Source organism: Osmia bicornis, chromosome 2, assembly GCF_907164935.1.
Source record: "Osmia bicornis bicornis chromosome 2, iOsmBic2.1, whole genome shotgun sequence".
NCBI lineage: Eukaryota > Metazoa > Arthropoda > Insecta > Hymenoptera > Megachilidae > Osmia > Osmia bicornis.
Genome location: NC_060217.1, coordinates 2,356,919 through 2,384,775, shown reverse-complemented (window position 1 = coordinate 2,384,775; position 27,857 = coordinate 2,356,919). Strand labels below are relative to the sequence as shown.

Here is a 27,857-nt window from a genome sequence, read left to right as displayed (position 1 = left end):
ATCACTTCATACGCCTAAATAAATAAAACCTTCGAAAACAGGTAACCTAGAAGCAAGTATTATATTATTATTAATTATAATATTTTTCTTAATATTAACATTAGATATCTTGAAATTTGGCAGCATTATTGTACTTCCTTTGTAAAATTATATTGGTATAACTTAATTCTATTTTTTTCAAAATAATTCAAGTGGAAGGGAAGTAGTATACTTTCAAACAAATTAACACTTTCGCTATCAGCTATTATTTGGATAATTGTGTACCGTAGATTACAAAGTTATAAGTTCACAATGCTTTTCTAAAATGCAAAATAAAATAATGCAACCTTGCATATTAATATCTCTATGCTATATTATTTTCAAAGCTATAGTGCACCATTTCTAATGTTGGTATCTATTTTTTCAGGATTTACTATTCGTCCCATGGAGAGTTCTTTTTAAAATGAGTGCAACTAACTGTTCGTCGGTACGTTATGATAAATAGTAAGCAATTTAGTCTGGAATGAAACGAAACGTTCTCCGGATTACGTTGCGAGCAGTATCGAAGCGAATTGCTCGACGCTGGACCAGAAGCATGGTGTGCGAACGTCTCGAACGATCACGGTTCACCATTTCCTCGACGGATGAAGTGAAAGCCATGATCGAGGCTGGAGTAGAATGTAAAGAAGTCGGTGCGAATCGAGAGAGGGAAACCGCTTTGCCGTCCAGTTACTCCAAGGCAAGCTGAAAGGAATGTCGAGCGCCGTGCATCGCGACGCCAACGAGTTCTCACACTGAGCATCTCTAATCAACAACGCGATCATCGACGACCCACCCCTTCTGGTAAGTGAACCACCCTTTTCTTCCGCCTGGAACCAGCACTTCCGTCATTATACTTTACAGTGTAAAGTTTACACGATTCTCGACAACCCTTATACCTAGGAGCTCTTTCAACCATCCTTAGGATTTCTAAATTTATTGTTAGATCCATAAATGGTCCTCTGGTACCATTTCATTCAAGTGTTATTTTACTGAAATTACAAGTGCAAACTAATATTTTTAGCAACCCTCATATTACGATTTTTAAATTTAATTGCACGTATGGTGTTCTGGGACCATTTTATTGAAATTACAAGTGCAAACTAATATTCTCAACAACCCTTATATTGGGAATTCTAAATTTAATTGTTTGGATGGTTTTTTCAGACTATTTGACTGAAATTACAAGTGCAAACTAATATTCTTAACAATCTTTGAATTGGGATTTCTAAATTTAATTGTTTGAATGGCTTTCTGGGACCATTTTACTGGAATGGTAGGTGTAAAATAATTTGCTTTGCTTAGTTAAAAATTCAGGAGAACCGACGTGGTTTTTTTTAATATGAAAAGGGGTTAAACTTGTCCGCTTTTACTTACTAGCTTTATATAATCGCCTTGTCGAGGATCGTTTCCCGTACAATTCATTGAACAAACATATAAGGATTCGGGTACTTGTTCGAAAGGAACAAATGTCTTCCGTGATGCCGTAGGGTACATCGGTAATTGTCGTCACACTTTCAATGCAATAGGAAAATTAATAGAAATTAAAGAAAATTTTAAATAGCATTAATATTGTGTTAGGTTGACTATAGAGGAAGCGGTCGGTAGCTGGTGTTTCAAATTATTACATAAGCAAAAGAACAAATAAACTCTAAATAGCATTAATAATATATTAATAATGCAAGATATCAAATTAATTAATACTCTGTTAAGTTTCCTATAACGGAAGCCGTGGATGGCTGGTGCCCCAAATTATTAGAAAAAGAAAAGAAAAAATAAACTTTGAATAATATTAGTGTTATATTAATAATGCAAGGTACCAAATTGAAAGCTTGGATTTAAAAATTAATAATTAGTGTTAAAATTGATAATTACACACATCCGTTTTCGCTGAGGCGTTTAATGTGTTAATCACACGAAGTAGCACATGAAAAAGTTAAATTAAAAAATGAAACGATTCTGCTTTGAATAATAAAATTGCAATTAGTCTGCCTTATTATATACCTATATACATACTTGCATTCTCACTGCGGCATCTGTCATAATAATACAGGAGAAAACATAGCTGCAACAACAGAAATTCTATTTTATTTCTTATTTAAATTTATTCAAATGAGGATTTTGAATATTGCGCCCATTATTTGTGTCGCCTAAACATGCAATATAATACAAAAAACTAATTCGCTTGGATGGAAATAGAATACAATACATAAAATATTGTTTTCGAATTTATAAGAGTTTTTTCTTCTTTTTTTAAATTAAAAAAACATGTCGGATGATATAACGCACGTTATGTGATGTAATTATAAATATCTCTGAACGTTTCATCGAATGTTTCCCATAAGCAGAAGGGTGCCGCAATAAAAATCGATTGTACTTACATTGTACAATGCAAAACAAGTATACATTCATCGATCTAAACAGTTTTATGTAACATCAATGAGATACGATCGTTTAGAAGCTAATTGTTCAGTTAGGGAAAATATATTATTCCTCGAATGAGTTACTCAAGTATACGGGATGTTCCATAATACAATCAGAGAAGAATTGTTGATTACTATCAGAGTTGGCAACTTTTGAAATATTATTGCAAGTAACATGTCATTTTATTTAAAAAAGTAGAATAATATGGGCGATGGATTTTTATGAAAATTCAAGCATCATTTACATCTAACAATGAATAATTTAATTTTTGCATAATGATTTCAGATGATAAAATAATAGTAAAGTAGATCTTATTGGATTAACTAATTTTGGATAATATTTTCCCGCTTTTTTATTTATTTTTCTGTAGAGGCTGCATTGGTATAACTTGGTAAGGGGTAGGATATCCCCCCCCCCTATAAGTGGAAATTCTAAAATTCTAAAATTTAAAAATTCGAATGATTTTGAAATTTTTAGATTCCAAGCATTGTCTGTAAACCTAAGGGAGCTGACCCACCCCCACCGAAAATCCTAGTTACATTAATGACTGGCTGATTTCTCGGTGAACTCTTTAACCCTTTAACCCTTACATTAACTCTTTCATCACTAAAGGTGATTATGATCCCCCAATATCGAACACCTACTCTGTTCTAAAGGTAACTATATTTATCCATCGCCAATCTTTTCTGGTACACTAAAGGTGTAATTCGATACCTCCTGATTAATTGATGGAAGAAGGACATGAATTTTGTGCCGTGTTCTTTGGCACAGGAGGTGTAACCATTACGCTTTACCTACATATCTTTCAGTGTATCTATCTACCGCGCTTAACGAAATCCAGGTGAAAGTACATTACAATTTGCGTGAACGCGTGTACGGTTCTGCCAGCACGTGTTTGCGTTCCTTATTATAATTGGGGCATCGTTTACACACCGTTACATTACGCTATGCCGTAGAACGGTGTTACAAAGTGAAACCGAGAGTCTTGAATTTACTCGAAATCAACATTATAGAATATTTTTTTGCCAATTAGTGGTGTGCATAGAACGTTCACCAGCATAGCAAACCGTGAAACGTACTGTTCCTTTTCTTCCTTTAACAGTTTTGTTTGCGAAACTATGCTACCAATAAATTGATAGGAAAAATTAACAGCATAGGCCTTTGATTGCTGTAAGTAACAACCATTGATTTTTTATTAAGAATACCGATGAAACATTTACTTAGGCATATTTATTAAATCTTAAGCTCTAAATTGATGTACCATAAGTGACATTTTATAATACTTTTATGTCATCGAATTGTTTTACACTTTAGACTTTTTGAAATATGTCATTGTGAGAGTAATTGGTAATCAGCCATATTGTACTGAACATTTTTATGAAAGGTTTATGTAGTCTTTTTAAGCGAACTTTAAGCTTTAAATTGATATACAATAACTGCCATTTTGTGATCATTTTCTGTCATGAAATTAGTGTCATCTATGAAAAAAGGAACATGTAAATGTTCTACTACTACCCACCATTCGTTCTGTAGCAAAGATATCGATGCACTGTTTATATAGCATTTTTAAACAAACTTGAAACTTTAAATTGATGTGTCACAAGTACCATTTCACGCTACTTTTATGTCATCATATTGTTTCACACTTTATATTTTTCGAAATGGGTCATTGTTGATTATAATTGCTAATCCGCCATTTTCTACTGAACACATTAATAAAAGTTTTACATAGCATTTTTAAGCAAACTTTAAGCTTTAAATTGACGTGCCATAAGTACCATTTCACGTTACTTTTATGTCATCAAATAGGCGTCAAAGATCGAATAGCTGATCTATTGAAAAAGTTGGAAATTTTTCTTCCCTGGTTTTCCTCTCGATCGAAGCCGTTCGAGAAATTTAATAACGCTTGACAGCGAGAGACCATTCTTCTCGACAAGAAGCGTTCCCTATTAGCCAGTCTCACAGGTTTCCATTCGAGGGCAGCCGTCGATTGATCGTTAAATTGACATTCCTCGGAATCGCTTGCTTTCTAAGCTAACTTAGCCGTCACGTGCGACGCCATTGCCACGCGGATATTTGTGCATAGACACGTGCAATGTTTGACGTTTACTCGTGACCACCATACCTGCATTTACATTTTACAAGGACTGCGTGCCGCACTTTGCGTGTTAACGTTCACTGCTCTCTTTGCGAATGTTGCACTATCGTCCCACGCGATACTGTAATTTATGTAATACAATTTTCCGATATCGAAACAAGACACTGTTTGGACGATCGGGATGCATACTGTATCTAATTTTATTATGTCAGGTGTTTTTTCTGAATTAAGTAGGAATGGAATAGGTAGGGGACTATAGAGGGCTCAAGAAGGCTATAGTCCTGGGCCCTCCAACCCTTCCATTTACTATGTTAAAAAATATTTTATTGCTGCCATTTTTCTTTAAATGTTATTTAATTTTATTTAGAATAAATTTCAATTTTTGAATCAACTTTATAAACCAAGGGGGCCCTTCAAGGTTTAATAGCTCCAGGTATCAGAATTAGTAAAATATTTAGTTTGCTATGTTATTGATATAATACTAATGCCATTCAGAGTTTCTCTAACCCCTTTCTTTGATTAATTATTCAATTATATAAAATTGAAGCACCAGTTACTAGCAATCAACGCTGTAAGGGGGACATATCGATTTGGAGAGGTAATACAATTGAAAAAATCACTTATAAATGAGCTTTTTAAGTACGCTTTTTAAAACGCTAAAGGCCGCAGTGAAAATGGTCATGTATAGTCAGCCATAGAGAAACTTCGATTAGTAAGGAGGGCACCTCCATTCTAAGTTATTGTAGTCGATTTTTATCCTACATATTAATTAAAAAATATTTTACGTTAATTTTGTTAATTATCATATTGAAAATACAAACAATAATCTATTAAAGTATCACAACAACCTATTATTATTATCATCATCATCATAGTTTGAAAGTAAAAGTTGTAACAATGAAACGATTACTGGCTTAATTTGCAAGCAATTTTCATAATTGAAGGAACACAATAGCAGTGAATACAAATATGTGAAACGATATTTTTAGCCATTGAAAATGTTTCATCTAAGATAACGATGTTTAAACAACACATATAGAATGACTGAAAATTAAAGTTGAATGTCGTGTAAAACAATGTTGAAATTAAATATTTTGTTGATGGATACAGTGAAAGGATTTCTACGTACTTTCTCCTTCTGACTTATAACTGAGGAAGAAAAGCGGAAGTAATAGATCAGATTAAGCTATCTGATACCGAAGTTCTCACAGCTCTTTGTACTCTGCATTTTTTATTGATGTACCGTTATTGATACATGATATATCGGTTATAAATGATACTTTTGCTTAAATTCGTAATAAGAATTTAAAAAATGGGGCAATTTCAAAATTTTAAATAAAATGATCAAAATTCTTATTAATTTGAATACCTCTTAATTAAAATATATAACAGAGTGTGAGTTATCTAAAGATATGAGAAAAGTTTAAGTTACAAAAGTTATATGATATAAAAGGGGCTATAATATAATAGTAATAATTTTTCTTACCACCTTGTATATTATATTAAAGTGATGCGTGAACAGCATTGGCAATACTGCAATGGAAAAACATTGCGGGATGTTCTCTTGTTCGTTGCATACATATCAGCCACACCTGAAATGTAAAATAAAAATGTGAGTGCAGTGATTGATGCATTTCACCTTCCTGCGTGCACATGTACATACACTGGTATGCATTCCCATAAATAAAAACCATGTATATACAAGTACCGTTGATTGCATTAATTACAATTTTTATATAACGTTTTTTAAAACACATAATAACCGGTGAGCAATTTTATCGCGTTCAATTAATTAATAAGAGGAAACTCTTTCAACTTCCCTTACTTAAATAATATACTCGAATAGATACGTAGAAAACCGGACACTATGAGCAAAAAATAAATTTAACACATGTTATTAACTGGTATTCTAGATCTATCTAGGTGACCTAGATATTCGACTGAAATTATAAATTATTTTGCATTTTAGATATTTATAACGGTTCATAAATAATAATTTTTCTACTCTTAATCCTTGAACAGTGGAGTTTTATATATTTCATATGAACATGAAATACAAGATTAAATTAAAAATGTCCGTCGTCCGAGGGTTGAACCATCACATTTCGTAAAGCAGCACCAGATCAAAGGGAGGTCTAATCGTAAGAGGGGCTTAGCCCTGTATTCTGTTTCCAGGGGGCTCCCTTCTAAGATTTCTAAATTTTATTTTCTACTATTTTTACAATACTTCGTTATATCTATTACCCATAATTTCAAGTGCCTAATAACTAATAAGTAACATAATTCCTAATATGTAATACGAATGATGGATTGCAAGCTGATGGAACGATGAAATGACTATGATGGAAACTCAAGTGTCACCTACATTTGAATGACATAGTAATCAATCCGTTAAGAAGATATCAGAATCTGAAGAGAAATCAAGCTTCCACTATCGAGATTCATCCGGTGTTCGATAGAAATCGGCGGAAAAGTATTCAGGTCGAACGGCGCTCCAAAACTGCACGCTCAAACGGGAAGTAATTAAAATAACGCTTGCTCGGGTTTCGTAAACGGCAAGAAAAATACACACACAAAAAAATGAGATACTAAAACTAGACACGGTGTGGCAATACCACGAAGCTACGTACAGTTGGTGTTTCAAAACGTTTCGATTTCCTTTCTCCGAACGTCTGCTTGCTGTCCTGATGAATCAGACGCTGTTAAAAAGTTCAAGAACGCAAGGAATTACTGTTTCATTTCGACATTTCATCACATGCCAGGTTTCTTTCCTTCTTAATAAGCATAAACAAGGTTGATCGAAAGCGATACGAGGTTTTTTTTGGTAAACATGTTTGACATTTTGAGGACGATGAACTCATGGAAAATGATTATAGCGAAATGTTTTACTCTAATTAAAAACTTGAAACCATTAAAATTGTGTGATCAGGATGGAATTAAGATTGCTGGGACCCCAGGGTTATCAAATTATTTAGGGGCCCTTTGGTTGATGAACTTGGTTCAAATATTTAAATTTATTCTAAATAGAATTAAATAATATTTAATCGTAAAAAGAAAGAACAGCGTTACAATATTTTTTTATAGGGAAGACTTAGGGGTCCCAGGACTATAGCCCCCCTTAGACTTCTCTTTAATTAAAACATTGAAATTTATTCTAAATCAAATTAAATAATATTTTATTGTAAAGAAAAAAGGCAACAGTAAAAGAATTTAATTCAATATTATTTTACATGGTAAATGGAAGGCTTAGAAGGGAGCCCCCTACATAATGAGCCCAGGATTGTAGCTCTCCTTAGATCTCCCTCTAATCCGACTCTGTGTATCTGGTAGGTTTCATGTGAAATTAATTAAAATTCGAATTTGTCTCTAGCGACATCAGGGATTAGTATTTGAAACTGTTTAATAAATAAATTGTATCCGATTTTCTCGCCGTTGTAACATTGTTTTGGAAAAATGAAGATGTTGAATAGCGGTGTGCGTAAAGTCACGGAATTCAGAGTGAGTTATCTAATCGTTAGATGTGAACTGGCTCTTGACAATTGGAAGATCCTCGCCAATTGTTCTCACAACAATGACATCAGCTGGGAACTGCTATGAAAGAACGATCGTTCGCAAGATAACATAGTGACTTCTTAATGTGAGAATCACTGTTACAATCCAGCCAAGTTCCCTTTTACTCACAATATCTGAGATGAAAGAAAATTTTGCGAATGGTAGTTCCTTTTGCACATTCCTGTGAACTGGTTTTTGTAATTCAATTATCACCTTGTGTCTCTACTTTTATTGCAGACAAAGCTTTTTCCTCGTCTTAAGATTAGTTCAAACTTATAATACATACCAATATCTGTTCATTTTCTAAAAAGAAATAATAACTGAGGGGTTCAATGCAAGAATGATACAGCTCAATTTTAGTAAATTTTACAGAAATTAATTGTAAGAAAAATTGCTTAAAAAATTTGTTTTCTTAAATAAATAATAAAATTACAATTGCTAAAAAAATGAAACTGTCTGCACCCAACCCTTCGATTGTACCTTTGGATGCAAGAAGAGTATTAAGCAGCAAAATGCTTAATTAGAATTTTACATTCTTTTCTACATAATCTCTAATTGTAAGTTTCATTCATAAGTCTTCATATTTTACATTTTCGAAATTTTCGAAGTTGTAGCAAATTTTGTAAATTAGTATTGATTAATTGATCTGTGCTCTTTAAAAGATAAGAAGCTTCTATGAAAAAAAGCTTCAAAAGTTTCTTCTTGTCATTGAAGTCCTCCTTGCATCCATCAGTGCAATTATTGGAGTAAAAATAAGAATAGGTATTCTAGATGGAATTTTGTTATCTGGTAGAGAGGAGGTTGTTCCTCTGCAAGGACCAGAAGTCCTCGTACGATACCAGTTGTTCATGCAAAAATATGCGTCCTCGGTTTGCAGATAAAAGTGTTTGCAATAAAACCTAGAAGTCCTTTCGACCGGTCATGATTCTCGACCTTGAGGACATGCAAAATATTTGCAGCAGACTTCACCGTGAACTTGAAAGAAAAAATAAATTGCATTTGTGGTATTTGTAAAACAGTGACGACTTGTAACCTGTCTTTAAATTGCAATGAGTTAAAATTAAAAACTCAATTAATATCCGCATTAACCACATTAATGTTATTAGGACCTTCTTTTGGGCTGGAGTAGAATTTTAAACCCTTAGAATATTAGAATATTAATATTAGAATCTAAAAAATTTTGGAATGTTAGAATTTTAGAACCTTAGAGTCTCGGAAATTTAGAACTTTGGAACTTTGGAACTCTGAAACTTTGGCACTTTGGCACTTTGAAACTTTGGAGTTTTAGAACTTTAGATTTTTAGAATTTCAGAATTTTAGAATTCGAGAATTTGAAAATTTTAGGATCTTAGAATCGCATTGTCAGAATTTTAAAATGACGAAGGGGTTAATCCACATTTTTATTTTCGAAATTGACAAATATATCTATTTTTATACTTTGCAGTATTGCTAAGGGGTACACTAATATTCTAATGATAATAATCAAATTAATTAATTACTCTCTTTTTATACACCATGGGCATAAGAATATCTTAGAGTTTATCAAAAACAAAATTGCAATTATAATTATTATAATTGTATTGTCAATATCAAAGGCAGACGGATAGGGAATCTGTAATATTTATTATAGTTGCGGTTAAACGTGCGATTGTGAGAATCTTTAGGAAAGTACTTTCCCATGCATGGAACTTCTTCCATCGTCAAGAGAAAAGGTTAACCAGCAATGGTTGAGGCTGTACGTTGTTACAAGATAGACTGATTGTGAGACTCGTTCATTAAACGCACCCTCAGAAAAATAACAAATAGTAATTTCTACAAACAAACTAACTCATTCTCAACCTTAAACGATAATTGTTAAATACCTTTCTAATTAAACACTTAAATTCTTGTTTTTTTTTCAATATAAATGGAATCATTAGAATTATTATAAATTCACCCTCAGATGGCGGACCATGGAGAGAGCTATAATTTTAATTTAATTTCGTATTTCACACTTTCATTTTCTAAATTTTACACTGTTCTATTATAATTATTCTTTGAATACCTGAAACCCGTTCGTTAAAAAGTTATACATTTAATTTTAAGTTAATATCCTTGTACATCTTTTGTAAGTTTAGATCTCGATTGACCTAGTCTCCGCTGTTCAAGGGTTAATTAAGAAAAAAGTGTGAACTATGAATGACAATTGAAAACAAGTACGTTTTGAAAAATTTAAATATAAATGCGTCTTTATAAAAAATTAATAAAAATCATAATAATTACTAACAGTTATCGCATTTCTATTGTTTAAAACTGAGTTTTTCCATTTGAAACGGATCTTGTGTCATCCTTCTTACATATCATCAGGACTGTCTCAAGTAAATTACATGAAAATTGTGTCACATAAATCGTGAGAAACACACTGTACGTCACTATTGTATGTTCCATTAGCAATAATGATCTACGTCCTAATGACTCCGACGTGTCTATTTCTTTAAGTCAAGGAATCAATCGTGTATTGGTTTTTTTAAACATAATGCAATGATTTCATTATACTTATATCCTTGAATCCTCGGGGAATTATCGGAAATAAAACTTTCTACAATTTTTTACCATTGTGTCAATTTGACACCAGATAATAAAACTGAATGGCGGATAAGGATTCAACCGTAGCAAATTGAATTTATATAAATGATTTAATCAATATTTTTAGAAGAAAGGATTCTTCGAGTCGTAACGGTTGTTGACGATCTTACAAAAATAGAATTGAGGAAGGTGTTGCGAATGTTGAAACCGGTCGATGGTCAACCGATTGGCCATGATCTTGGATGTTGGCCAGAAATCCTGTTCACCATTGATGACCGGTTTTAACATATCCCAAGAAATACATACCCATAGCGTATATTTGATAAAAGTCCTCGCGTCTCCTTTATTAAATACAGAATCATCAATCGTATATCCAAGGCCGGCTTTAGCGTGTGTCACCCTAAGTAACATCTTTTTCGCTCCCTTCCCCTTCAGTTGCTTAATAATGGCATATGCAAAAAAGATTTGATTGTGATTAATAGTTACACAAATTTTTGTTTTACGAATTGAATATTGCTACCATCATAAATGAAAGATTAAGATCCATTACATGGATAAATGAAATTCATAGAGATGATATTTGATAGTTTCAAAGATGATTTTATTACAAACAATATTTGTAATAGAATCGATCAATTAAAGATTCTTTTCCATCAAAGCCTTGGTTGGATGTAGAAAGTAACATTGGTTGATGCGGTTTATCAGTCACGCATATTTTAAAACAGAAAGCAGCTGTTAAGTCTATTCGAAAGTGAATCGAATTCTTCTAAACAGGAAAAGGGAAACCTTGTTATGTCCCAATAAGTCGTATTCTTTTTTGTAAATACATACTTTGGTCATAGGTAACTTGAATTTCTCTTAAGACTCCCTAGACTCTTTCGAAGATTTCCTTAGAGTCTCCCAAGGATTTTCCAAGGTTCTGTCTAAACTCTTCTTACGCTCTTCTTAGGGTTTTCCTAGTTTCTCCCAAAGCTCTCCCAGGGCTCCTCCAAGGTTCTCCTAAGGTACTCTCTAGGCTCTCTCTAGGTTCTCCCTAAGTCCTCCTAAAGCCTTCCTGGTCTTTTCCTAGGCTCTCCCAAAGCTCTCCCAAAGTTTTCACAAGGATCTCCCAAAGCTCTTTTCTTAAAACCAAAGGCAAATGATGCGAGACCTTATTTCCTAATTTCTCCGTCATATTTTACTTTTTGCAATATTTGCCCTTATATTATTTCTTTCCAAACATAAACTAATCACAATTATAATCATTTCAAATACTATAAATTCTACTATACCACGAATGCCTGAAATTATCAACCAGAGTTTTGCAAATGAAATTCCTAGTAAATGAAATATCATTCGATATTTCATAATAAATGAATCGTATCCAGTTCCACGACTGGCGTAATTAAGTGATTAAAAATTCTCCTCCAGCTCTTAAATATGTTTCTAAAGACAAATTATTCATGCAAGAGTATGTCTCTTGTATATGCTACGGGTAAAAGTGGTCGGTGATTATTCTAAAGCTCCATATTCATGAGATCAGTCACAAATGGAACTTCTATCACGGTGACTGTTATTGAACATTTACAAATGTTAATGTTTCGCTCGAGGTGCGGTTTATTCAACCGAAAAGAAGGTTCTGTTTCTTGAACGGTGTCTTTCGTACAATTATATAGAGAGTTGTACATTTTCAGCTGGATATCCTTGAAGGAGATGTCAACGACCTGGTGACAAAGATGAAGGAATTTCGTGTCGCGTTAGTATGCGAATTCATCTGATTAGTCAATATAAACGTGAATTTTATTAGGAGTTATTATAATGGCAAGATAATTTATTTTTTCAAAGTTTTTTACGTCAGATAACTCTAATTATGGTTGAATTATTGATTGAGATATTGTAAATTTATATTGTTTCCACTGTCCAGTGGCGTAATTGGAATTTTCGCATAGCTTTATCAACAGTGTTAACGTTTGGAATTTTGGAATTTCAGAATTTTGGAATCTTAGAATTTTAAGATTCTAAAATTTAAAAATGTTGAAATTTCAGAATTTTAGAACCTTAAAATAATAGAATTTTGAAATTTTGGAAATCTGGAACTTTAGAATCTTATATTTTGAAATTTTTGAACTTTAAAACCGTACAACCTTAGAATTTTGAAATTGGAAAATTTATTTTTATTTCAAGTGCCGGCAATAATGCTATAAAAGTGGGACAATGGCAGATAATGGGTTAAGTTTGTGGCTAACATTCGTTTCGGTGTATTTTCTCGTTCAACTCATGCGGAAAGTTTCACGTGATCGAACGACATAAATCCAAGCTTTAAATCGCTGCAGGGAGATATGTGAACGCCTCGAGACACAAATGTCCCGCTCACTTTTTCTTTGCGAAACGCATACTGCTGAGAGTGTTGCGCCAAACGAGGAAATGCAAGGCACGTGAACTAACCACGGATAGCCTTTTTCATCCAAGTCCTTCGTTGGATCTTGCTGAATTTCATGAACTTCCATCAACCTACTCTCGAACATTTCTTTTTTACTTTCACGGTGAAAGTGAAAGTTTTTTTCTAAATAGTTTACGTCAAAATGATAAATTTCAGATGTATATTTCAGAAACGCTTTTTAAGAAACATGTTGCTTTTCATCAAAATATAGACACCCCTTTTCTTTTTATTTATTTCGTGGTATGAGGGTGTAAAAGTCGAAAGATCGCTGAAAATTATCGACGATTATTTATTTTATTTTGGGGTAAGATTGCAACATTCAACGTGTTTTTTCCGAAATTTTCGTGCTTTGAATACTACGTGGATTTTGAAACATAGAAAGTCTGACATGATTTGATGACATAAAAGTATCACGAAATAGAACTTATATCATATCAATTTACAGTTTAAAGCTTAAAGAAAATCACTGTATAAACGTTTCATTAATATTTTTTACACGATTTCATTTAACGGTACTCATCTCTTAATGAACACAGACAGGGCTATTTTTAAGCAATTTTTGGAGGATATAAAAGGACTGTTGCACGCTATAATTCTTAACGAATGAATTCTTTATTCGAAATTTCAGACACGAACAATGACGTCCGAGTATTGGTGTTGTGACACTCGTAAGATTTTGGTGAGAATACATAAATAATGTATTCCTAATTTCAAATTAAAACGACGCGACGTTAATAAATGAGGATTATTTTTTTATCTGAAGGAAATGATTTTTTATCAAAGTCAGACTGAATATTCATATTTTTAAGTATTAATTTCAATGTCAATGGTATTCATGACGTTTGCGATAATAGTTGTTCGTTTAGTCATGATTTCATGATTTTTTGAATGGAATAAAGCCGATTTCGATTAACTAAATCCTTTAATTTGGCGTTTCTCAAACCTTCTATAAATGCATGTCACCAAAAATGGTAATGTCCCGAGTCCGTCACCCTTCTCTCTAGGCGTCCCAGGGAAGAATGACAATGTGTGGAGAAGGGACCCTATAAATATAGGTCTCTCGCCTCCCACTACTTGCGCGTAAAAATTTGAATTGATACTTCTTTATTATCCGTATTTCTCTGCTATATACTAAATTTTGTAATGTTTAATAATTGAAAATTATATTACTATCTTGTCTAAATTATAATCTGTAATAGATAGGTACCTTTAGAACACTGGCAACCACGTTTCTAACAGTATGAATTCACCCTGATGTTTCTTTAAACATGTTCTACTTGGGTATGCAATATTATGGTGGTGTAGAGCAGCATTTGCGAGACCACTCCTTATTGCGGACGTTATGGAATGGCAACTTGGTAAACTTGGTAGTCCTTGAAGTAGTACTAGCAGAAATTTCGGCCTCTTCCTAGTACATAATTCACATTTTGTAAACAGGTCATAAATGTTATTTTTAAACAAGTGTAATTGTTAAAGAAATCATTGCAGAATTTTAAAAACACGTGTGCTCTGACTTACTTAAATTTTCAATTAATAATTTAGATATTAGACGAAAGATGAAATAGACTTACCTAGTCAATTTTGAATAAAAATTAATTTTCCCAAATTATATTAGTAATAATTTATCAAATTTTTTTCAAAAATGGCAATTTTCTATTTTTATAGACAAAGTGTACCTTTCATAGAAAACTGTTTTATATAAAATCTAGCAGTTCATACTCTCATGTTATTTCATTATTAAAGTATATCGAGATAGTAGCACGCGATTCAAGGATTGCTCGCGCTTTTTACTGCAAACGCGCTGATTATACGCGTTGCTGCAATATCTTGGGAGAATACGAGTGAAAGGAACAGCTTATGAACTCACGATACTTCTGCCAACAGTGGTTCCGTTTTATCAATTTATACTAAACATTTCTAAGAAGACAGTGAATGAAACTAATGAATGTATTAAATTATTTTATGAAGATAGAAGAAATATAAAAGTGAATAGAAATGTACAAAACTAAACACAAGCAATCTAATAATTTCTTTGTAATAGGCTTTGTGTTTAGAATGAAAATAAATAAATAATTAAAAGCGATTACTTCTTATGAAATCATAAATAATATTATAGGCAAAATTCCTTCCAGATAAAAATACTACCTAAAGAAATGTTCAATACCTTCAGTTAGCTGCAATCAACGTGTAAAATAAAAAGTAATAATTAAAAAAAAAGATTATATCTATAATTACAGAGAAGTATATTGGTATCGCTTTGGAATTTAACGAATCGATCTAGAATTACGAATTCCAGTCATGCCCGTTAAGCACCCAAGCTGGAACGGGTATTGCCTTTTACCATTGTTTCACGCTAAACGATTACCAACGCTATTGTTATGTAATAATTTCGTTACCTCATTTAATGGTGCACGATTTGATATGTGTGCGTGATGAGATAGTGCATCGTTCGAGACCCCATTCATGTACCCTAAGAACGTATTTGCAAACGAATACCAAAAATGGTTCTACACAAGATGTGTAAAAAAGGCCACGGAAATAACATGAAGTAGATACTTACTTCATGTTGTAAGAAAATAAACAGTCCTTCAGTCCTTTGCAATCAGCAGTTCCAATTTCAAGATACGGCTAATTAAAATTGGACGATTCGACTTCCATGTCATTTTTTTAACTTTGATAAAATTTCGATGGGGTGGTTTATTTATACAATAGTTATTTTTATACTATTTCTGCGACTGACGTTATTTCCTTGGCTCTTTATAATTCTCGCTGTCGAATAATATTTTCTATATTAGGCTCGTAGCGACAATTATTGTACAAAAACCATTATGTTAATGATGAGAGCTGTGAAGCGTAGAGCGTTGGTGGAGTACGTTCTGACGAATCGTTTATTTATGCATTCACCATGATTACTTTCTTAGAATTCTCCATTACCACATTCGTGTTTGCGTATGATAACCGTACCGTGAATAGGTGTTTAATATTTTTGTCACTTGTAAAAGTTGAATTTCAATCATGTCTAATTTTAGACGTAGGCTTATGCTAGTGTTGCATAATCTTCACTTTAATTTTTATTTTATTTCAGATTGAAAATTCATGTACTGACGAAGAATGAAATTAGGCTAATCACAATGACGTCGAAATATTTTCTTATTGCCATAACTATAATATACGGTGAGTATTTTATCATATTTCTTTTTTATATTAAATTAGAGCATGAAAAGCGTAGTAAAGATAATCCAAATTTTAAGGAGATTTGTTTTGAATTTTTCACACGAGAACTTTTAGAAATTGTATTTGTTTCAATATTTGAACGTAGACACGGATTTCATTAAAAACAAAAGGAAAAAACATTGGTTTTTACTATGTTTTGTTTTTTATTCGAAATTTATTAGTCTGACGCCTACATTATTTAAAGTAAAAAAACTCGAAATCTGACACCAGTATTCTAACTGAATTAATTTCATTACAATTTATTACAAGAGTTATATTATACTAAAAGCCTATATCGTCAAAACATGTTTTGATGACTCAGTGAATAATTATTTCTTCAAATTGCTGATTTTAGAAAAGCAGGTAATTAGAATGGAATATTTTAGTTAGAATAGTAAAATATTAGGCTGTTAGAATTATTAGAATGTTAAATTATTAGAACTATTAGAATATCAAACTATTAGAATTGGTATTAGAACTATTAGAGTATTAGGCTATTAGAATCATTAGATTATTAGACTATTAAACTATTAGAATTATTAACATATTAGAATATAATAAAAACAACATAGCAATTTATATAAAAATAACCAGTCAAAGATGTGTTAGAAAATGACAATGTACAAATATAAGAAAAGAAAACATTCAAATGTTTCTTTGAATCTCTGTAAAAAACTATTTCTTAAAAGAAACCACTCGAACTCATATATCCAATAATGCCAAGTGCTGATCAAAGGTTTCAGTAGAAATGCTTAAGGCGTTTCTTTATTACCAAATGGCTACTCTTTCCCACACTTGCCACGTACAGATGTACTACGTGTGTACACGTACATTTCTGCAACGTAAAAGAACTTTAATTTGTAAGCAAGGCTGTATACACATCATTACAGGATCGATCACTGAAAAATCCCGACACACCTTTCGTTTTCGAAATCTACACGTTTTGTTTATCGAGGACATCTATGTCCGTTTCAAATCAATCTTCTTAATTACATTCGATAATCCACAATTCGTAATTTAAGAAATGTGATTCAGTACTATTTTATTTTGTATCTTCTTTTCTAAAGAAAAATAAACTTTAACTACTCCAAATTAGTGGTGAATTCATAATTGTCAAATAAGAGGATCAAACAACTTATCTAAACGCTTATTGAGAATGCGAGCGAAGCTCAATTTCTCCCGAAAAATGTATTTCGTTTTCCAGAGACTCCTCTTACAAGTAAACCTACGGAAGTGTCAGACTCCAATTTTCCTGAAATTTGGATATGTTATAATACATGAAAAACTAAGGGACACGTATTTTTTTTATCGGCGGAAAAACACATTTAAGGGGTGAAACGACCCTTCGAAAATGGGGGCTAAAATGGAAAAATTGCGATATCTTTGAGACCAGTGAAGCGATTTTGATGATTTTTGGTATGAAAGTATCTTTCGGTAGAAGACGAAAATCGGCCTAGGTATGTTGGAAGAGGAGTGAAAATTAGGGGGTGAACTACCCCTAAACTGACCAATTTCTTGCTGCAAAAAATCAGTTTTGATCTGATCGAAGTAAAATCTGTTAAAACTTCAAGAGGAAAGCAAATTATGGAACACATATTTTTTTTATATATATAAATATTTGGGGGGTAAACAACTCCTAAATTGCCGCGCTCGTTTGGCATTGCGCATGAAACACCTTGTGAAACTATATTTTTTAACTGTTCGATCTTTTTAATATATTGGTTTTTTAAATCGCTGAATTCGAATCTGAAATCAGATTTTCAAAATTCAATATGGCGGATTGTTTAGCTACATTGTTTAAACAATTTTGTTATAAGCAATTAATATTTGTAACATATTTAATTCACTTCACATAACTAACAATAAATGTCAAAAGTTGATCTCATTGTATTTTGAAAGTCCCATGTCGAGTTACTGTTTATTCAAATAATTTTTCGAGTTTTCGTCCACCATATTGAATTTTGAAAATCTGATTTCAGATTCGAATTCGGCGATTTAAAAAACTAATATATTAAAAAGATCGAAGAGTTAAAAAATATAGTTTCACAAGGTGTTTCATGCTGAGCGACATAGATTATTGATCAAGGCAGACTAGCCCTTATTGAATGAGAATTGCGCTCATTATTGTGTTAGCAGCGAAGCGGATAACAGACCTAATTAGTATGGAGCTAATATTGATTTTCTACTGATTTTCTATCAATTTCCTATGCCATTTTCTATTAATTTTGTATTGATTTCCCATTGATTTGCTATTGATTTCTTATTGACTCTCTATGTGATTTCCAATTGATTTTTTATTAATACTATTATTATTTCTAACAACATTTTCCGAGATTCCCGAAAATATTTCGGTATTTATTAAAAAACGGAAGAGTTTCCCTTAATTGCTTCCTACCTACATCAAACAAACACACCTTTATGATACCTTCTATCAAAATGACATGTTCTAACGTTACGCAGTCTTGAATGTAATAAAGTTACATAAAGAAGTTACGCTTTATTGTACTTCTCCGAACAGTCAATAATTTACGATTGAAAAATAAGTACCTTTTAAAGAATGACTTCGTTTCACTTTTAGTTACAGAATGCTCGGCCCAAGTTTACAAGAGTCACTCGGTCGAGACCGCTGTAGTAATCAAACCGGCGGTTGTAAACGATAATTTTATTACACAAACGGTGTACGGATTCTTGGATTTCACCACTACGATTGGAAACACGGTGATGGTGTTCAGCCCGCAAAGCGAGCCAACAGGTATTCATTTTCTTTATAAGATATGCTGCTCGTTCTTCTCGAGCATCTTTTAATTTAAGCTATGCGACGTCCTGCGTTGTCGCCAACGCAAAAAGGAGTAAATTATCATGCTCATGGAGCAATACAATAAATTGAAACGAGGGGGGAGAATTTTAAGCAGCCTCGTTCCCGATCCGTACATATTCATCGAAATCTCTGAAGGTACTATAATTAACGTTAATTTCATCGAAGCTCAAAGTACCATACAGTGATATCATAAAGTTCTCTCAGGAGATATAATTTGAATAATAATTGTATTTTAACATATCGTCTGGTGGAAGTGAAAATAGACGAGTATGGTCAGACGTACCAAAACTTTAGTCATTAAGGATATGGATAGTTGCACTAGCATTAATACTAGATGTACTAATAATAGCGATTGAAAACGTGACATTTTGCAATTTTAATATTAATTAGATAAATTAATTATGCAAGGTAGCAAATTGGAAGCTAGAAATTTGAAATTTGGAAATCAATTAAGTATACTAATTATGTATGGCAACAAATGGAAAGCTTGAAGTTTGGTAATTAATTAATAATCTTGAGTAGGATAGCAAATTGAAAGCTTGAAAATTAACTGGTTATATTAATAATGCGGGGTACATAAAAAGGATGTTATTCAAGAGCAAACGCCTGGAATAATTTTGGTTGGGCCTTGACTATTATAATCTGATCCTATTTGTCACCTTATTGTTCCTTTGCAATCAATAATGCGAGGGTACCTATTGTTCGACGTCTACCTTTGATTTTTGGATCATTTACACGATAATGTATTCGAACCTTGGCTATGTATATTCGAATATAAGAACAGGGATTAGGGATAGAGGTTAATGGAACAATGAAATCTCTTTGACCATGGATGTAACATTGATTAATAGCTGTATTCGTTTATTTTAGTCCTGGTTATTGTTAAGATTTCCTAACGAAATTAAAACAAAACAAAAATTAGAAAATATCAGCACACTGATATAATCAACAATTTAATAAATTTGTAATTTTTATATATAATTTTTATAATTATGAATTATGCCAAACCAACAAAATAATATTTGAAACTTTAGAAAGCTTTAAAGAATCATCTGAAAATTACATAGTTATAATTGATCATCGATCCCGTCTTCCAGGCGGTGAAAAGGGAAAGAAAAGCAGCGGTCCGATTATACAAACGAAACCTAGCGAAACACAGGAAAAAGCGATTCCTAATATTCAACCAAGCAAAACACACAAAACGAATTCCGAAGAAGAAACGAAAAAACAGGCAAAAGGACCGAATGTTGTAAATTCCGTCATCGAACAGAATGTTATTAATGCCTCTGAAGATAATGGAATACGTTCTCCAAAGAGTCAGGTGAGATAAACTAACGAGTGTTTTCAAAGAATTACTAATAGACAGAGATACATCATTAACAGATAAAACGCATTTTAATGGGGTATAATGGTAAGAATAATGAGGTAGGTTGTTGAAACATAGATATTTTGATATAAATTGATGACACAAAAGTATGATAAAACACCACTTATTATACATCAAATTAAAGCTTAAAATTTTATTGAAATTACTATACAAACGACTCATCGGTACTGTTAATGTAAAATGACTGATTCGTCATTGTAGCAGACAGAGGTGACATTGTAGGGTGACATTGATTTTATGACATAAAAGTATCACAAAATATCATTGTATAAACGTTTTACCAAATGAAAAATTATTTGCTAGAAGAAACCGTGTGTTATTGAAAGTTAGAACATACTTGCGTCCACTGAACAAGGTTTTAACATAAATAATTGATTTCAGGAATTAGAATTCGGATTCTGACGTTAGATAATTGCAAAAAAAGCAATTAAGAATTTATATGATCCGTGAAGTTGAAATATTTATGTCTTCGAGCAGGAAGTAGGATACTTTCCCTTTCGAGAAGCTAACTTTTCCGGTTTAAGTCGTCTGTTCGTATTTATCTACCTACGTGTATACGAGCACATACACACCAAAGAAGAGATTTCTACTTTCAAACGTTCACGTAAACTCCACTTAAACGATTATTTTTCGATCGTTTATCGCCTGTTATTCAACAATATTTTCTACCAGTTTTATACCAATTCCAACCATCCCTGTCAATGCCATCAATTAATTATAATAAAAAGCAGTAATTACAATAATCTGGTACATCTACTTAAAAGTATCGGTTATATTTTTTAAAATAATCAGAAATTGTTTGAAAATACTCAGTCAAATTCAAACTCACTTGCAACATACTTGGATCCAATCTGTACAGATAACACATATTAACATAAGTCCCATCAAAGTGGTACTCAAATATTGAAAGCAATTTGCATAAATCTTTGTTTTATTACAAGTAATGTCTCTTACAGGAACCGAACACTCATACGCAGGTAGTAACAAAGAGTCCTGTAGTATCCTCGCAAGTGCAAGTAAAATCGAAGGACGAAACGCCTGGGGTTAAGAACAATCTCGCTGAACCTGAATACGACTTCCTGTCCAAGCAACCTGCCGAAATAATCGATGAAACGTACAAGGTACAAAAATTTCTTTCAAAATAATTATAGAAATTAATTTCTCTTGAAACAGAATAATTTATGTCTTTGATTGCACTTCAGAGTTTCTTCAATTTTTCTTGCACTCTTCTTCTTCTTTCTTCTTAAACTAATTTATATTATTCTTTAATGCTATAATAATCAAATGCGACGGAACTAATTAATCTAAATTTAAATTTAAATCATTAATAATTCTCAGAAATTAAAAAAAGATTTTACAAAAGCAAAAATTTAGAATAACAAAAAAACCACATGAAAATTAAGGGAAAAAATCAACTTTGGATATTAATAGGTTCAATTCTTTTTTTAATTTGTTATTAAGAAATATTAGTTTTACAAAGTGTATATGTATAAGTAAAGTGGTACGGTACCATGGAAAAAGCTATCTCTTCTAAACCATTGATCAATGATGCAATTTCACACTTATTAACTTTTCTCTCATTGCATATGATTAACATTGACACGGATTGTTCTACAGCTGCATGTAAATATGAGACAAGACGACTGAACCAGAAAATCTAGTTTTCTGCTTGGCGAATTAATACATTCTGATGTATTTGCCCTGAAAAGCTGTATTTTACTCAAGAGGAAGGTCAAAACTCTATTCAAGTATTACAAACAACATTCCCTGAAAGATCAATGAATATTCATACACTCCCATTCAAAAGTCTAAGGACCGTTACCTATTTTCACTATCTTTAATTATCTAATGTAAATGATTTAAATTATATATTGCCTTATTTCTTTGTATATTTAGAGATATTTGTACATACAATATTAGTTGTTTAATTCTTCAAATATTTTGGAAAATTAAACAAATTCTTTAAATAGACATATTAATTAATGTAGAAATAATTATTTTCTTAACGCTTTATAAAGTTTTGGTATGGGTCCTATGAAAGATTCTTAAAAAATGTTTGAAAATTTAAAGAGAAAAGCGCGGTGGCGCTTTTTAACGCCCCCAAGTGTCGAGAAGAAGACACTTAGATTTAAAATTAAATGTCATCGTCAAACTCATCACAGGTGCAGTTCGTTGATCTAAGATTTACACTTCAAGTTTACTCGGCTAACAATCTACTTATCGAAGAATCACTGTTGATTTTTCAGATTCACGTCAATCAGTTAACTCTTGCAAAATTATGGAAATCTGTACTCGTTTCCCTAAAAGTAAACAGATGCTCATAGCAGTAACATTATAAATAAACAAAAATCGTTAAACATTCCTGTCGTATTGATTTATGAAAAGCAAAAATTCGTTCTATTTTTGCAGTTGATTAATCTGAGACCTTCCTCGAAAGCGCATCCAAAGCCGAGGCCTACAGGTCGAAGAGAAAAAGAGAATCCAACCGGGCTGGTAACGAAGCTCGGTGGTACGATCGTTAAAGAAGGATTAACCACCGTCCACGAGACCAGCGTAATTGGAACCTACATAAACGGGAAATACGCTCAGGTGCTTCAAAGCTCGTCAAGAATTCTTTCTGGCACGCCACCGATTCCCGAAGGTAAGATCCGTCCGTCTAGCACTCAACGGATCCTGAAGACAATTGGACCGCAACAAGGAAAGCTGAAACCGCAATTGGAACCCACACCAACGAATCAACAAGAAGAATCATCGTTACCCTTAGAAGTTCTGTTTAGTGCTCCAGGTATAATAAAGACGATGGTCATCAGTGACTCACATTGTACATTTAATAAATTAAAATCTCAAAGTATTTATTGAATTTCGAATTAGAAATCTAGATTTCATTTAACACTAGAGCTACTGGCGTTCAATGTACACTGACTGTTAAATTAGAAATAAAATAAAAAAATAAATATACAAAGAGTGAAACATAAGCCAGCATATACAGTAATTCTTTAAAACATTTTAATACATTTTGTAATTTAAAATAAGAAACCTGAAACAAGTCATTTTGAGCCCTTTGGTAGTTCTAATGTTAAAAATCAAAATTTAACGTTACATGTTTTAATATTTCATTTGAAAAAAAATTGATATAATTTATACTATTAAAGAAAACAATTTCATGATGTTCCTTATCAAAGGTAAAATTGTTGTCCAATATAATACACAGTATACAAAATGTAAATGTAGCAGGATATTGATGATACTTTTTATTGGCAGGATCTACAGTGAGAAGCACACGAAAGAATAACAGTCCCAATCTACCCCGTCCAAAATTCCGCAATAAGGTGAACGAGGATTATGACAGTGGCGAGGTGCAACAACCGAAACAGAATAAAAACCGAAGTAGCACAACAGCGAGACCAAGTTTCAAGTAAGTGCAATAAAATAAAATACAATGCTAAGTGTATAGTAATTAGCATATTTGCTATATTTGATTTTTAATTTAACCAGAAACCGAAGTCCTCCAACAACAACGACAGAGCCTCCGGTGACTCGTCGTCGCAGTGGTTTCCGGCCAAGCAATCAACCGAATTTACCTTCTAAACAGAGCAATAAGAGTAAAAACGAGCAACAACCGGTCAGTCCCAATCCTGTACCAAAATTGAAGCTGCCCCGAACTCAAGGACGTTGGTCCTACAAGACAACCCCTAAACCGAGAATAATCATTCGAAAACAGATAGATGTCGAAGACGATCCACGTTCGACTCCAGAAACTAGTACAACCGAAGGACCATTGAATGTCGACGATAATAAATCAACGACAACCTCAGTCTCCACGTCTACTACAACTGCGGTCACGACAGGTCAGGCAGTTAACGCCCAGAGAAAGATAGAAGTGGCAACTGACGAAGAGTTAGATCCAAGCGAAAGCGAAGATGTTGCCAGCGTCAGCGTCCAAGATCAACCGCATGCCGAACAGATCCTCCCTGTCGAAACGATCAATGTTGAAATTTCAACAGCTGCCGATCTGAGCAACTCCTACTTCGAAATTGCCACCATTAAGTCACCGTACACTTTCCAGGTAGGAACCTTAAGAAACACCAGATACGTTACAGTGACATCGACTGCGAAGAAATCATTCTCAACAATAGATCCATCTACCACGATATCACCGACTGAACCTCTGACAGAGAATCTCCTAGCAAACACAGCAGCTGCTTACGAAACAACATTGCCATTAGACTCAGCAGTGGCGACCCTCCCAGCTATATCTCTAGAGTCTGGCCAAGCTACCCCTCCCTTGGAAACTTTAACAGAGACATTCTCCACAACTCAGACTCTCCTGAAGACTCACCTGCTCCCAGTGATCTATAATGGAAATACGACCAAATTGACTCTAGTGCAGACCTACAACATTGCTCGTGTGGTCACTGCTACGAAGACGCTGCCACCGATGGACATCTATCAGTTCATCCCTAGCAAAGCGTTGAACGAATTCAATTCGAAGCTGGATGAAGCTGGTAGCGAGTTTCATCTAGAGCTAGATGTCGGAGACGAAGACAGGGACGACGATGATATCCCCAAAAGAGTAGTAGCTCCAAGTAACGATCAAGGGGATTCCGATTTAGAGCCATTCAAATCTATCTCAGTCTCGAAGGTGAAGTCCGATTCTGCGGTCAGTAGTTCGGCAGAACCTCAACTGACTGCCGATCAACTGGCTCTGTTGAAATACTTTGGTCAACAACAGCCACAGGTGATCACCACGTCGCGGCCGGTCGTTGTCCTAGAGACTGTCTACGAGTCTCACGTAATTCCAGTCGTGAATAACGGGAACACGCTCTATTCGACGTTATCCAGGCCAGTCGGTACCGTGCCGCGGACGTCTTATGAATACGGAACGTCCACAATTGCACCAGTTCTCCAGCCGCAATTACCGCCGCAACTGCCCCCGCAACTGCCGCCTCAATTGCCTCTATTTCCGCAACAGCCGCAGTTCACGGTGACGAGTAGCCCTCTGGTCACGCAAACCCTGGCCACCGTATCCGATTCGAGAATACTGAAATTAACATTCGGAGCGAAAACCGCCTACACCACCTTGTACTCGAGCAGAGTAGTGCCGACGGAGATCACCACCTACGTCACGAATACCGTACCTGTGCAACCAACCGTCCAAGCTTTCCCGGGTTATTATCCTCCACCGGTTGCTTATCCACCTTTCCCTTTCGTAGGATAAACTTTCCTTAATTAGCTCTAAGCAGGCGATTAAACGAGCTGATCTTAACGTATCGAAGACTGGAGAACGTTGGTTTTTCAAGTCCTATCAGGTGGACAAGAAGTATTTGAAAATTAAGACAAAGTGGATGACGATGGTAGATATTATCTGGTTTTACAATAGTAAGCTTCTATGATTCGTTCAGAATTTTAGAATGTAATCTTATTTAATGTATTTAAAGCTTAGTACTTAGTGTTAGCGTTTAAGGTAACGTTCTGCAATTATTGAGGAGTAGAAAGTGGAAACGTCATTTCTGTCATTCTTGTCACTGATCAGTACGCAGGAAATGGTTTCGTGTTCGCCGTTCTGGTCTGCAATGTGTTAAGGCTTATTTTGTTCATGCATTATGATGCAACATGCCATGATCAAACGTTCAAGAAATCTGATTAAACATTTTCCTCAATATTCTGTGCATTAGATGAAGCAAGATATATTTTTTACCGAAAAATAGTGTGTATATTGTATACACTGATAAAGACTGATTAAGTTTAAATGAAAACTGTACAAGTCATGGCACTATTTTAATAAGTATATAAAATGTTACATATTTTTTGGATGATTTATTGAACATTTGATACGTGGCATGCCATGTTATGGCACATGAGCGAATGAAATCAAACAAAAAAGATTACAAATGATACCGAGGTGCATTTTTAATTGTGTTCAAGTCTTTCTTTTTAATGAATTTTTTTGAAGTTTCCAGTATTTTAATTAAAACGTATGAATATGTAGTTATCACTGATGTGTACATTTAAAAATTTTGTAAAATAGATATTGAGAAAGGTACTTCTGTCACATTCCAATTTTGAAAGAAATCTAATAGCTGTGACGTTAAGTGCAAATGTACATGCAAGTAGATTTAACGAGGCTCAATATAATCGTAAGTATTTTTTTTATCATTCTTTACAATACAGTTTGATGAAGTTTCAAGTAATATAATAAATTTAAAAAATTTGATTTTACAGTTATTTAAATGTAGTGACTTAAATATCACTATTCTCTATATAATCATACATGTGAAAACAATAGAATCTTCAAATTTTATTTAAAATTTAATTGCCTGATATAAAACGAAATTTAATGTACATGCTGTAAATAATCTTTCTTTTAAATCATTTTGCCAGAACGTCTAAAATATTAATCTCATTTCGCATTAAAAATAATTATTCTATGTATGGTTTATTATTTGTTTTTGTTTTATCAGTAACTCTGAAATTAAATACATGCAGTCATTTGTAAGCGTATTAAATTAATTTCAAACACTGTAATAACTGTGCTGCTGGAATTATGATTATAAGCAATATAAAATATAAACATTTGATTGATGTGTACTAATGCACATAATGTACAGCATTAGAAACAATCAAGGATCTTATAAAAAGAAAAGGTTTCATATTTCTGCTTACAATTGCATGTTAACGACGATTGTAAATTGGTTAATGAAAAGAAAATTATTGTACATAAATTAATGACTATTATATACAGTACTATGTATGTATATTCAGAATTTTGTAAATAAAATATTTAAAAGTAATAGATTTTTTTTATTCTATTATATTCCTCTATTATTTTTATAAAGTTAATAGATATGTGTAAAATAAAATAAAAAGTAAAGAGATTCAATTAATAAAATTAAATTGATCTTTATTTAAACTATAGATAATAGTTAAGAAAACATTCAAATAATTCAAACGACTGTTTCAAATATGCATAAATAAGACTTATTTAAAGTGAATGATAATTTGTGTCAAATTAATTATTGATTATCGGTAGTTGAAAAGTTTATACATGTATAAATATATTCTAAGGTGAATCATATTTTCCAGTTGATAAAAAATAATAATGATATCCTTTTTTAAATTATTTAATATTAATTACTAATTATTGTAAGATACCCTAAATTTATAAAAACACTAATTGCTAAAATCCTAAAATGGAAAAGATATGCAAATAAAAAGAAACTTTAATAATTACTAATGATAATTATTAATAATTTCAATTATTTTTTCTTTGCAATGATGAAATGTTAATGGATATCCTACGACTTATGAAAGAAATATCTGTTTACAAATGAAGATAAGAGCTCTAAACGACAAATATATTATT

At 32.8% G+C, this 27,857-nt stretch overlaps 1 protein-coding gene across 2 annotated transcripts; it reads left to right on the top strand.

Annotated features, from left to right (window-relative positions):
• The first annotated feature begins 634 nt into the window (after positions 1–634).
• Positions 635–27,285, top strand: LOC114874080 (mucin-5AC). 2 transcript variants are annotated; one of them, XM_029183009.2, is made up of 8 exons: positions 635–822; positions 16,162–16,250; positions 18,868–19,041; positions 20,205–20,428; positions 21,451–21,615; positions 22,904–23,279; positions 23,756–23,909; positions 23,990–27,285. In XM_029183009.2, exons 2-8 carry the CDS (start codon positions 16,208–16,210, stop codon positions 25,710–25,712), a joined length of 2,859 nt encoding a protein of 952 aa, XP_029038842.2. In that variant the 5' UTR covers positions 635–822; positions 16,162–16,207; the 3' UTR covers positions 25,713–27,285. The 2 variants fall into 2 exon arrangements, with proteins under 2 accessions (XP_029038842.2, XP_046146120.1); XM_046290164.1 differs by lacking the exon at positions 21,451–21,615.
• The last annotated feature ends 572 nt before the right edge of the window (positions 27,286–27,857 follow it).